At 36.2% G+C, this 14,149-nt stretch overlaps 1 protein-coding gene across 2 annotated transcripts in view; it reads right to left on the bottom strand.

Annotated features, from left to right (window-relative positions):
• The window catches only part of LOC120515360 (protein LYRIC-like), a 41,785-nt gene that overhangs the window by 14,406 nt on the left and 13,230 nt on the right, over positions 1–14,149 (bottom strand). For both annotated transcript variants that reach the window (XM_039736239.1, XM_039736238.1), the window contains exons 3-8: positions 12,711–12,795; positions 7,816–7,989; positions 7,028–7,078; positions 3,554–3,802; positions 730–819; positions 301–381 (exon numbers count right to left, since the gene is read on the bottom strand). In XM_039736239.1, coding sequence (XP_039592173.1) covers positions 301–381; positions 730–819; positions 3,554–3,802; positions 7,028–7,078; positions 7,816–7,989; positions 12,711–12,795 — 730 coding nt within the window. The remainder of the gene's footprint in view (positions 1–300; positions 382–729; positions 820–3,553; positions 3,803–7,027; positions 7,079–7,815; positions 7,990–12,710; positions 12,796–14,149) is intronic.

Below are 14,149 nucleotides of genomic sequence, written 5' to 3'. Positions count from 1 at the left end.
AAACTCTGATGTACAGTACTTATTTTTTATGAAAGCTGTATTGTTTTTACACAGTAAATGTATGAAGTTTCTTACCATTGGTGAAAAGTAGCCTATACAAATAGTAGTCTGTAAATATAAACAACACCCTAAACTATAAGCAGCTGACCTCAAAAATAATTTGAACAAGAAAGCTCAAAACAGCTCATTTACAACTTTTAATTTTTAAGCTTTAGATATTAACCAAAAATCAAGTGGATTATCCTCATCACTCAGTACATCATCCACACAAAGGTTTTGTTTAAAAACTCCTTCACATACTTATGCCAGACCATGCATAATCAACTTCTTCTTGAAGACACTGGTCCTGAAAGTCAGCTTTGATGGTCTGGGGACTTTGTTCTGTAACAAAAAAAAAAGAAACAGTAATAATCCAGTAGTTTAAGGTGTTAATCACCGTTAAACCAAAATTAATTTAGGATGGGTTTGTGTTAATTAAAGGCAATAATTTGTGAATTTCCCCTTGGGATTAATACAGTATCTATCTAATGTATTTGTATGACGAAACAGTTCCATCTGGTGGCTCAAAAAAGAAACTGCACTTACAGTTTAGCATTTAAAACTGATACACGACCAAAAATGCAGTAAGAAAAATTAAGGCTAAAACATTTATCCTACTTTTAAAAAGTGACAAAATTATATACAAAATTTTATAAACACCTTATTTAAAAATACATCAAAGCAAATTACCTGTAACTGAAGCACTTAGTCCTAAAGCACTGAAAGCAGGAGGCTTCTTCTCTGTAGCTTCTTTTCTTTCATCTGCTCCACCCCAAGTACCTAAACAGGAACAAGATACAAAAGTTTTCTAAGAAAACGGTGAAACAATTACTAAACAATAAAATAAATTTGAAACACTGTTCCATAAAACAAGATTAAAGACAACCTGAATATGTGAATATCAGAAATATCAGACTGACATCAGAATGCCAAAACATTTATTTCATTACTGAAACAGCAGCACCAGAGCTCATTTGGTAAAACTATACACTATATGTAAGATAGTAGTGTTCATCCACCATTACATCACCCCATGCACATCTTTGTTTCCCTCAAGTGCCATGGTAAATTTCTTTTCAAATATACATTTGAAACTGAAGTACAGCCAATGATTAAACGCTACACACACTCCTACTGGTGCACTGGCTATGCAAGTCAAAATGGAATATCAGACCACAACTGTAATGGGATACAAAATTCCAAATTCAGTTGTTGCAGCATTTATTCCTCAAAATGATCACAGTGGTAGCAGTTACCATTCAAATGCAAACCTTTTTTCATTGCGTTTATTTATATACAGTTTGTTAGAAACACGTTTACATTTTATAATAGTTCTGCAACAATTATCCAACCCCACAAATGCAGTTCGGGGGCAGACCGTATCCCAGCAGCACAGGTCATAAAGCAGGAATCAGCCTTACACAGGGTGGTGAACCAACACTAACTGATATAAGGCCAACTCCAATCAACCTACCTAACAAGTCTTCACATGTGGGAGGGAAAAGCAACACAAGGAGAACAAAATGAAGTACAAAACAGTAGGCTTACCCAGGACTTAAAGTGAGGACTCTGGAACCTGGCGTTTAATATTCCCTACTTGTTACTTTTTGTTTGCCCCATTTTAAAGTTGAAGACACAGGTTGCTGCTTTAAGCTGAAGCAACTGAATGACTGTCGTAACTTGCAAATGGTACGCTTTATGGTGAATGCTTATGTAGTTGAGCATATTCTTCAAATGAGACATAATCCAAAAATTCTAATATTTTTTATTTTACTTTTGAGGTGTGTATCATTTGTTACTTAGGTCCTTATTTTGCAGACATTTTACAGAAATAAGAGTGCAAACAAAAAATAGGCCTAAAATCACTGAGCATCTATATTCTCATGTTTGCAAAAATTGTGATAGGACATTGCTGTCTGGATGTGCAGTAGTGTAATACAGAGGTATGCAGACATACACTTGTACAAAATGGCATAAAAAGATTTAGCATTGAAATTATTCAGAATACTGTATACTTAAAAACATTCAGCAGTTAATGAAATTTATATGCAGAGCTGGATTCTCTTTTAGCTAAATGTATGTTCTGCTCTTTCTGATAATAACGTAAAAACAATGCATCAATGACGACAAACTCCCAGAAATGGAGGGGATCAACAACAGCTGGTGCTACAAGGAGGAGTCCAGGTATCATCCGAGGTTCTGCTCCACCAGGACCCTGCATGTTTGAGCGTCGTCCTCTGGCAAACACTACAGGGCCATACATACAGGCACAACCAGACTTAGAAACAGCTTCTTTCTTATAGTAGCTAAAATGCATAACTTGTACATTTACGTTTCAACATGTGCTTTAACCCCCTTGATTTTAATCCTGCACATCTTTGCTATCTTTTTATTTAAATAAATTTCTATTTCCACATTTATTTATATTATTATATATTATTGTTATTTAATAGTCTCATTTATAATACATTATGTCTGTGTTGTACATTAACTGAGTATTGTGGCTTTTGTGTACAAGGGGTTATTGGCTGGAAAGCCGTCAAACAAAATTTTGCAACTTGATGCACAGATGATCTTATCATTGTATTTTAATGGCTAAATGAGGTGAAGACATATTCAAAATGTGTAGGAAGAACAAAATGACCAAGGAGACAGAGCCCCCGCAATGTAACTTGGAAAATGGTTGAGAACCCTTTGAAGAACTGATTATACAATAAAAAAAAATGAAGTAAAAAATAGCTCACATGCTAAAGTAAGTTTACCAGAGGAGTCAACAATAAGCAGGTGCGAAAGGTCACTAGGTACAGGTACAGGTTCAACTAGTTTCACAGCCAATTTCTAACACAAAGATTAAAAATTCTCTCCTAATCTGAGTTAGTGCAACACATCAGACTATAATGTAGAGGGACCTCTGATCTCCTTAACAAGAGTAATGTTAGTGCTCTTCAGTTTGGTCAGGGATAGAAAAATCAAGAAGAAATGTTTTAGAACTCAGTATTCTAACTCAAGATAAACAAGTAAAGAACATTTAAGACCATGGCGACTCTTACCACATGTGGTGGTCTTTCAGTGTAACCTCACAGAGTAACAAGAAGTCAAATGAAATGTAAAACCACAACCCCGCCACACCCAAGGACTGCTACACCACTTGCTGCATCTGAAACATCTTGCACTCATTAACACTAATGCTCAAATTACATTTGTAAAAGATAATATCGGGTGATATGCTAGATGTTTATAGGATTGTTTTGGTTGGACGAGTTCAAATATGATTATTCTGATCACAGCAGAAAAGTGACATTTGATGAAAACTAAACAAAATGAGTTAGAAAAGCACTGCACTCTTGCAAGTCTCAGGTGCTTAAAAAGAGATTATCAGCAGCTAAGTACTACGATACATGACAAATGAATATGCCACATTTAAATTTTACACTGAATACATTTTTTGAAAAGCACAAGATAATATCCTGTAGCCATTACAACAGATACAACTATTACATAAAAAACAACAAACCAATAGAGTTGAACAATCTGCGCTCCATCCAAGATCCAGGCCACTCCTTTGCTGTACTCCCACCACTGGATTCAGATTCTTGTCCCCAAGGAGCCGATTCAGGAGTTCGCTTAGCAGGAGATGAAGTAGCTTTTGAGCTCATAACCCAACTCTCTCCATCTACACTAGAGATGGGAGCTGGAAGCTTCATTGCCATTTCTGTCCATCCTCCTCCATTTGCAACAGGAGCTTCAGCCCAGTTGGAGGACACTGTACAAAATGAACAAATGAATTCAGGTAATGCAGACTGCCAATTTTGCTTATTTAGCCCAATTCTAAAAATAACACCAAAGTAACAAGCACTGCACAATACATGAAAATATATACAGTAAATCATTTTTATTTTCAAATTTAATAAAAAGTTCAAAATTGGCTATCCTCACATTTGCTGTTCTGAGACAAATTCATCCAACTATTTTTTTCCCCTCAACATCCTTGCTAGAAACAAACCAAGGAAGTGACAACTGGTCTTCTCTGGGCACACTTAAGCACATACCCATAGTAGTACAGTTCAAAATGTATCATTCACTAACGCGTCAAGAAGGAAAAACAAAAAAAAAATAGAGTCCTAGAAGAAAACTTCATGAACTGAGAGAAGACATGTACTCTTTACGGTAGAATGCAGGCCCATAAAAGTTTATTTTAATTGAGCCTCTATGTCTGGGTCACTACGCAGGGAGTGGATGTAGAAGTGGGAGTCCTCATCAATGACAGATTGGACTGATCTCATAACACAGGGGAACTATAGAAGAAAGGGAAAAGAAGTTTGGTCTTAGTGTTTAGTGTTCTACAACTTTTGTGATGGCCAAAGTGATTTTCTACACTGTGGTGTGCTGGGCTGGTAACATCACTTCAAGAGAGGCCCACCAAATCAACAAGTTGATTATGAAGGCAAACTCAGTTATGGAACGCACTCTGGACCTCCTTGAAGGTACAGCCATCACTATATATTTTGAGCACTACGCTGAATCCACGAAAGTAAAGTGACCTACAGTCATACCCTGCTGTAGCCACCAGCCAAAGGAGTTGAATAAAATGGCTCATATGAATAAACTTACATCTCCTCATGTGGTGGCCAACTGCTCTTCGGTTGGCTAGCTCTGCTCATATAAAGCACCCTTGCTCAACTCTGAAGATTGATTGACCCCGTTCTCAGGCAGTCAGCGTCTTTATAAAAGGAAAGCTCTTTCCCGCGGACCTATGCTACCTCGGCTTGAGCGCTACCAATTGCTAATTTTGGAAGCGATTTCTATCGCCACTTCATACAGTACTGCAGTTCATAAACAACACACAAAAGACATAACATATTCTGGAACATAAAGACACTCAAACAAAGGCAACTAAACAATCAATTACTAAAACTTTAAACTAAAATCAGATCTTCTAAAACTGTTGCTCCCCACAATCCAATAAAAGCAAGTCTGTCCATCAGCCTGCAGACCATCTGACATCTTTGAAAAGCGGTAATGTTATCTATACACTGTGTGAGCCCATATGAAAAGCTGTGCAAGCTAAAAACGGCTTGGACACACACACACACAGCCTGTAGGAACCAATTCCACATGGATATGGAGGTCCAACATTAGTAGCGAAGGAGAGGATTAAAACAAAACTGAGTGATACTATGAACACTTGTGCTTATCCTCCCTCTGGCATAATGACACTGAGGACTTCCAGTCAACAAATTATTCAAGCAGAAGTGTGTCAAGAAACGCGACAGGAGTCCCTTAATACTAACAGCACTGACACTGTATTATGCCTCACTTGGGCTGGGACTGCCAAGTCAGAGGTTTTCTTCCTTTTTAGTTACTCTGGTGTGTGCTCAGACTATGGTTCTTATATCTATCTATCGCACCTCTGCAAAAAGCCAAATCCCCCCGGGGACAAATAAAGTCCTATTTATCATAAGCAGCATTCAGCCAATATTGTTCAATGCACAGGCATCTTCCTCTGTGTGTATTTGTTTTTTTACGGTACTTGCATTTGGTGTCTCGGGATAAACCAGTGTTTTTTGTCAAAGTGTTAACATCCCAAACAAGAGAACTAAATTATCTGTAAAGAGGGTGGCTAGTATTTTAATACTGTAAAATACGGTTAAGACAAATGCTTAACAAATACATTTCAACTTGATGAAACACTATATGAAACAATGTTTATTTCACACACAGAAATCACATACTGAGCAACAAAGTGCCAGGAGTATAAACTGAATCAACAACACAAGCGCACAGTAGAAGTTTCTTACTAACTTATGGATGTATGAGAAAATATTACTTATGATTGCATCCCCAGATTTCTAAAGAAGTCATGCACTGTGTAAGGCAGTGGTTTTCAAATTGTGGGGCGGGCCCTCCTAGGGGGGCACGAAGTAACAAAAAGGGGGGCGTGAAGATGTGGGGGAAAAAAAAAAAAGAAAACAAGAATCAAAAATATGAAATATACATCTATTGAAACCAAAACAAATTAACTTAAACTACATTCTGATAATAGAAAAATAAATATAGAGTCAGATAAATGTCGATAAAAGTTAAGTAGGTATAATAAAATATGCATCTATGATACATCATTAATTAAAAAAGAACAAATTGGTATTAGTGGGCTCCTTTCAAAAAAATGTTAGGGGGGCGCGATTAAAACTGTTATGAAAACTCGGGCTGCAAATACTTAAAAGTTTGAGAAATGCTGTTATAGGGGCACTCAGGTTAAAAGACAACCAAAAGCAGTATTTTTTTTTCCTTTCCCATATTTGTTTCTATTTCATTATTTGCAGAACTGAAACATTATACTAAAAGGCTAAATTACATTTTATTTTATTCATTTTTGACTAACATAATGCACCAAAAAAAAAAAAAAACCAACGCCACAGCAAACGGAATTCAAGGTAAAGACTAACCACATACTGCCATTTATATTAATGCCATTTAAAGATCACACATTCTTTATGATATTTTATTTGCTCTTCTCTTGTTTATCAGATTAGCACCGTTACCGAAAAAAACAAAAAAACCTTCTATTTATAGATTCCGTAGTCATCGGAGAGAGTACTGTAGTTCTTTTCACTAACATTTTAATGATCCATACTTTCGACGTGAAACATTCTAAGAAAATACAAGTGGTTAATGTATTCGCTCTCAGGAGATACAGCACATCCCTGGAGTTCTAACATCCAGATTTGCATCAACAAAAACAGGCTGACACTCCACCTCTGAGATTGTGGTTATATATCAACAACACTACACAGTTTTATATGGGTCAGCTACAAAATAAAATATATGTAAATATCTGCACATTTTAATTACTGCTTTATAGAACACTAATTTCAAAAAGTTTGATCAGCACTGGGCTAAATGAAGTGCCTTTGGTGTAATAAACAGTAAGAGATAAGAATGAAATAAGAATACATTAAAAGATATAAATATATTACTCCCTCCTTACCATGTGATATTATACCATCACCTTTCCCAGACTTTACGTGAAATGGCTCTCCTAAAAAGACAGAATAATAAATGCATTATTTTTATATTAAAACAATACTACTGATACAAGCTCATTTTACAGAAAATAGCAAATATGTGAAGTTATAGGTCAATAAACTGGAAACATCTTTCAAAATAAAAAGAAAAAGGTCCTAGAGGTGGGGACCTCTGGTTGGTTGGTTGGTTGGTTGGAGATGGCTGTGCCAGCTCTTTAGATACTGTTCTCTGTTGCTTTTAGCTCTAGAAGGGTGTTTATTTCGTGCTTTGCTATCTGCCACATTGTTCTGAAAGAGAAGGAAGTGATCAACTATTTTTGAAAAAGGTGTAAGTTGCCCATGCCTATAAGAAGAAGTTCAGCTTGAATTATGTTATGATTTCAAAAAGCATATTTACTATTTAATATTCCTTTGAGAATTAGACCTTGGTAACAAGAAATGTCTCTGGAAACAACATAGCCAAAAAGGTAAACAACACAGAAAGAAAATATATTCACACGGGGCTGAATTTATTTTACTCATATTTTCAGATGGCAGGTCAACACCTCTAATTTCTAAAGCTGAGCGCTTGTCTGTTCAGTCCTTTTTTTAAAAAATAAATAAATAAATGAGGAAGCAGGCACGTTAAATTTCAGTTACATTAAGGAAATGTCACAAGTACTATATGGTCAAGAAATTGCTTCCTCCAGTGGTATTTTTCATCATTGCACACACGTCCTGCCAGCTACAGATTGTTCTTTATTTCTCATACCTTTATTTTTTTTCAGACCGATAGATGCTGCAGCAGTTGCCGTAGTGCGGTGCTCGACAACTGAAGAATTCCCCTGCACCTCAGTCTTCTGGACACCAGCATCCTCATTCACCACTTTGTCCCTCCTGCGTTGCTGTCGCTTCTCCTTGTTACTTATCTTTGTTTCCCATGCACCTAAATAGAATCAAAAAGCCCAAGTGATTTTTTTTGTAATAGGTTATTAAAAATGTCAGAACCTGTGGGTATGAACCATGAGGAAAGATTCTTTCAAACAGAATGTAAATGGTGATTTGCAAGAAGTGTATAAAATAATAAATGGAGTTAATAGGTTAGGCGTCATCTATTACTTACGGGTGTGCTCAACTAGAACTTTGGGGTACGGATGGAAGATTGCATGAAATTTACTCTTCACAACTAAAGCTGGAAAGTTGTCTTCACAAAGACAGCCCTAGATGGATGGAATAATTTACCAGGGAGCATAGCAGACTGTAACATCATGAAGTCCCATAAATCTGAACTTCATAATGTATTGTAAAAGTTAAGAGAATAGAGATTGGCAGGCTATGTTAGGGTAAATCTCCAGTTCTTGTCAAAAATCTTATGTTCTTAACTCTTCTCCTCTACAGTTTCCTTGTAGAATAGTAACTCCGGTTAATAATTTAAAATTTGTAAATGTGTAAGGAGAGCCCTTTTATATTTTGTTTTGAAAGACTCCAAAATAAAATAAAAGTAAGTCATCTTTTCAGATTTGATAACATTATTATTACTATTACTATCAGAAAACAAGTCTCGACACAGCTAATAAAAGAATTTGTTTGGCTGGGCTATAAACACACAGTTATAATAAAGAGCATAGACCCTGCACTAATAATAGTGTTCATAAAAAATAATAAACATGTTCAGTTAAGCTCTTTTAAATTATATAAATAGCACTATTTACAAGAAAAAAATATAAAAAGGACAGATAGCTTTGATTTTCCTTTTTAGGTATTCATTACAAAAGTAATACAAAATTAAAACTAAATCATTCAGAAAGAGCATTAATATTTTTTCCAGACTAGACATTTTAATTTCAGAATACTAATAGGCTGCTCTTTTTAAAAGGCACTTGAATTTTTTTTTTTTGTTGTTAACCCTTTAATAGCTTCTGCCTCCCAGCAACAAGAGTTTGCCAAAAAACATCTTTTCTAAGCTCCTTGTTTAGCAATAGTACTTCTGCTATGTTCATGTCAAAAAAAACCCAAAAACTACATTTAATATGTGCATTAATGATTCAGTTTCTCATTAAAACAGCTGAGGAGGTGACACAACCGAACAGCAGTCCTGTCTAATTTTAATTCAACACTTGAATATACTGTACTGTATACTACCGAAGAGTATTATCCCCATGGAGAAGAAAAAGAAAAAAAAAAAAGACTCACTGAAGAAACAAAAAAAGTATGTCGAGGAAAAAGTCGAAGTCGACTTTATTCTCGACATTTCCACTTTAAACCCTCATTTTTTCTCTCTCTAGTTTAACTTTGCCATGTCGCAAAGTTCATGTTAAAATCAACGTTTAATTTACTAGATTTTCTCAAAGTCCATCATAACTAATGTAGCACATTAAATGCTTTGTATTAAGTGTTCCCTGACCCAGTTGTTAATCTTTACGTGCTTCTTAAACGGACTTCCTCTTGCACCGAGAGGAGCCGCAGGCAGCGATTGCCACACAGAATGCATTCACTTGATGATATCGCTACTCTGTGAACATTTAGAATGCTACAATAAATACTTGATATCATTTTCATGATGAATTGCATTAAAGCATGTATTAAACAAGGGGGGGGGCACGGTAGTGTCGAGACTAAAGTGGAAATGTCGAGAATAAAGTTATGTTGACATACACTTTTTTTTCTTTACTGTGTCCATGTTTTGTTTTTTTTTTTCTTCTCCGTGGCTCTAATACGCTTCCATAGTATACAGACAGTCGTCAACTTACGTCCTATGCATTTTATGACCATTCAACTTACAACAGCTACTGCGTCTCAAGGGCAAATGACAGTTTCTGCCATGCCAGCTCTGTACGTTATGATTCATTCATCTCAATCTCAATTTATTATCTGCACCAGTTTCAACAGTTACATCTGTCTTACAATTACAGGGAAAAAAGGCAATTCATCTCGACACAAAATGAAGGTGATCAGGCAGTACAAGGGAGAAAAGTAAGCAAAAACAATCACAAGTGTCTTTAAGTTATCCCATTGTAACCGGTGTCTGCCACAAACGCTCTACTGCTGTGCTCTGACTTTGAATCTGGTTAACCTCTGATGCTTCTGTATTGTGACTCACGAGATGCTGCTTAGTGCGAATCACCACGAAGGGGTAATGAAACCACAATTAACTTTTAAATCTGTTAATGTTTATTATTAACAGGCTGAGCTGTTAAAACAAAACATCCGAGTGCTCAAACTCTGCCAGTATAACCCCTCTTCCCACAGTAAACACAATGAACACAGCAAGAGGCTCACACCAATGACGTAACATAACACAAAAAAAAAACAAAGGATCAATGAAGCTGTTAAAGCAACAGTAATAAAGGAAACTAAATAATTATACACTACCATACAAAAGGTCAGGTTTGAATACATATAACGGTCCGTCTCACATCCAGATTGACTTGAGACTGGCCTGTCAGAACCAAATGTGGTCGTGAGTCAACAACTACCTGTATGAAAGTTTGATTGATTCCTCAAAAATAAATAAAACATTCTGAATCCTTGAATTCGCACTCTTTACTTCTGTTTAACATTGTGGTCACTATATTTCATATAAATTCAAGTGTAAGCTATACAAACAGCCTACTTGTAATTTTGGAAGCATTGCTTTTATTGACATCAATGAAATGGACAGCCTTCTGTCCAGTGAGAAACTGCAGCACATTTCTGTCTAATTGCATTTAGACTAAAGGAGATTGATGGCATACGACTCTAAAACACGTAAACTGCTGCTGACAGGAACACTTAAATACCGATTTATATTATTCATGCCAAGGCAAAGTAATGTACTTCAAGCTATGTGTCTTGCTCTACCAGTTGTGCAAAGTGGGAAACCACGAAAGTTTTACACACCAAAAATAACCTGATGAAATTTCCCCAAACGAGTCAAACATGTTAGATACAGTTATGTCTCTGAGTGTTGCTAAAGACTACATCACATAATGTTACTGCCAAAATGTTGATAAATGTGGATGGCGCCGGTTTTAGAACCGTAAAGTATGTTGCACCTTTGTCACCTGCACAATAGTATTCACTCTTTATGTGGCTGTGAAGGCTGTTTGTCATGGGAAAAATAAATTAGGTCTACTAAAAAGTAACTCTTAAAAGTGTTCACAGTGCATACACATTATTCTGTATAGCACAGATTGGACATTTCATGGTTTAAAACACGTTCTCTTATGCTGATTTTCCATTAATGCCAGGTTCCAATATTATTTCCACTACTTTTTTCCCCCCCAAGAAGGTGGTTTCAGTGCAATCTGTCAAATCCTGTAGCTTGCTCAGTTCACAATCTGTACGTTTAATCCACCCAAACTGGCTCCTCTGCAACTCATCTTATCAATGTAAAGTCCATAGTGAAGACTTTGCTCTGGGTACAGTTTTAGAATCATCAATTTTAGTCGATAGAATTGTTTTTGATTTTTACAATTATTGCTTTTTTGTGCAAAATGCAGTCCCAAGTACCCTCTTCTATTGGCCATGTACAAGAACTAATTTCCATAATGGCTGATGTCAATGGGAAACATTACTTCCAAACTGTCACACATAGCACGACAGAGTTATACGTGGAAGACAACTGCATTATGCACAGCATAAAACAGAGCTGAGAAAAAACGTTTTAGATAATAAAAATAACAATTGGCATAATGATATTCTTCAATACCTTTCATGTGGCTAAAGGAAAACACAACATTTGCTTTTGTTTGATGCTATCAATGTACAATTAACTTATTTGTAAAAGAAAACTCCTGAAACCACCTGACCTAATAGCAATTTTCAAAAGTGCAATGCCAGTCACTCAACAGGCAATTAAATTAAAAACCTGCACTAATTATGCCACACTAACAATAAAAAAAAAATCTTAGAAATCTACCTTGGTAATTGGCTGCAGTAATGGGTGGCATGGGGAAAAGGCAAGGACTTTACAAATGAAAATTTAAACTTAGTGGAAAATAGTTATTCTCAGAGAGTAGCTATAATCCCCAATCACCCTGACAAATAGGGTTCAGCAGCTTATCTACTACCTTTGCAGCATTAGTTTTAATAATCAAAACACTGAAATGCATAGGCAGCTTAGGAGATCTAAGAGCAACAGACAAGTTATTGCTCAGTTTTCTAGGCCATATGACACTGTTAAGGTGGTGGATGAGATAGCCTGCACAGGATAATAAATTAGTCTTAAGAGTCTCAAGAGACTCTGATTTCAATATCTGATGGATTTTAGTTAAGCTGCTTATTTCTTAAGACCAGCCACATTTCTCTTGCACAGATATTTTTGTTAACCCAGAATCGTAAAACTCACTTGAAACTGGGAGATTTTTATCCATCAACTTTCTTCTTTCTCACACTATAAAGAAATTTTGGAAAAATAATTATAAAATTTGTTATTGCTGTTATACCTAAAAGTATTTGGATATTTTTCATAACTTCATCCATTCCTAAACTCACATTAATATAGAATGCCAAGGATTAGTCCTTTAGACCGTGGCAGTAATAAAAACTTAAGATCTGATTTCCTTTATAGAGGAAGGAGAACAAAGCCGCTTCTGCAGAAATTTCTCCTTAACAATAAATAGCTGAAATTAATGCTTTATAAAATATCCTGTTCTAAAACATAGGGTTAATGCAATGGGTACATACCATCATCAGTTTCTTTGCCATCTACAGACAATGAATTCTGAACATTTTTCACTTCTGTTTTCATCTTTTTCTTCTTATTCTTGTTCTAAAAATCAAAAATTAAATTAAAAATAATTTAATTAAAATTAGATGCTAAATGCAAAGAAGGAAAACAGACGCCTGAATTTATATAGATGCCTGAATTTATATATCTACAATAGACATCCTGAACAAGCAAAAATATTTTATATAAAAAAAGTGTGTCTTAAAAACATTGTTTAAAAATATTGTTAAGTGTGCTAACCCAAGCTCAGTATGGCAGGATGATTCACAATGATGACCAAAAGTCAGACTGGCGTGATTAATCCATCCTGGTGATTGGCTATAAATGCACCGGGCCTCGGGAACCACTGACTTGGCACACATAAATACTCAGCACCTGAACTAAAATTTTATAACAGCAAAGTCTTCTTAAAATGTAGCTATTCTAAGAAGAAAGCAAACTGTGCCATACGCTCATTCAGTCCTCAATTTATAGCGCGGCTATATTCTTAAATGTTCTGTACATCTTGATTTCAGGACATCTCTACATAAGTAAACATATTGTGATCTACTGTTCTGAATTGTCCGTAGTGTGTGCTTGGTGTGTGAGTGTGGGTGTGTGTGTCCTGCGGTGGGATTGGTTCCTGCCTTGCGCCCTGTGATGGCTGGGATTGGCTCCAGCAGACCCCCGTGACCCTGTGTTCGGATTCAACGGGTTGGAAAATGGATGGATGGATGGATGTACATGAATATAATGAAAGCAGGGCTGGGCAGTGTACTCACTTAAATTTGATATTCAAGAAAAATAAATACGCCAAAGGCAACACTGCAGTGTTCAGCAGTTTGATTTTCCACAGATTCTTCTGAATGTTAAGTAAAATCTCCACTGCATTTGATGAGCATGTTTATGTCAAATACACAAATGATGCCAGGCGTGGGTGACCATTCAAGCAGTACAGCCCCCAAAGATAAAAACATGCTACTGTATATAAAGAGGCCGCTCAGGCATGTGTGGTACCCCCCTACCTCCCCAGGCAAAAACGGGCCCAAGCAAAGTAAAGTTCCATAAAACATTTGCTGCTCTGTCGCATAGAGTATGAGCGGACAAGCAGCATGGGGATGGAGGTTACACCTGCAGCGACTTAAATATAGAGTAAAACACACTTTCACTTACTTAACTTGCACCCTGTATTTGTCAGTGACCAGATAACAATAACACTAATTCACATCACACCAGAAGTGTAAGCAGTCAGCTGTCCATTTCAACATTACAAATAGGAAAAAAAAAACAGCACCCTTCACAATTGTTTTTGTGGTGTACGTGTGAATCATTCAATGTTTGTGTATGGGATAAACTGCATTACAGGCCATTTTATTTTAATTTTGAAACTGTATTCTTGTTTAGCAGGTGAATTGAG

This window comes from Polypterus senegalus, chromosome 15 (genome assembly GCF_016835505.1).
Source record: "Polypterus senegalus isolate Bchr_013 chromosome 15, ASM1683550v1, whole genome shotgun sequence".
Classification (NCBI taxonomy): Eukaryota; Metazoa; Chordata; class Cladistia; order Polypteriformes; family Polypteridae; genus Polypterus; species Polypterus senegalus.
This window is presented reverse-complemented; position numbering and strand designations above follow the sequence as displayed.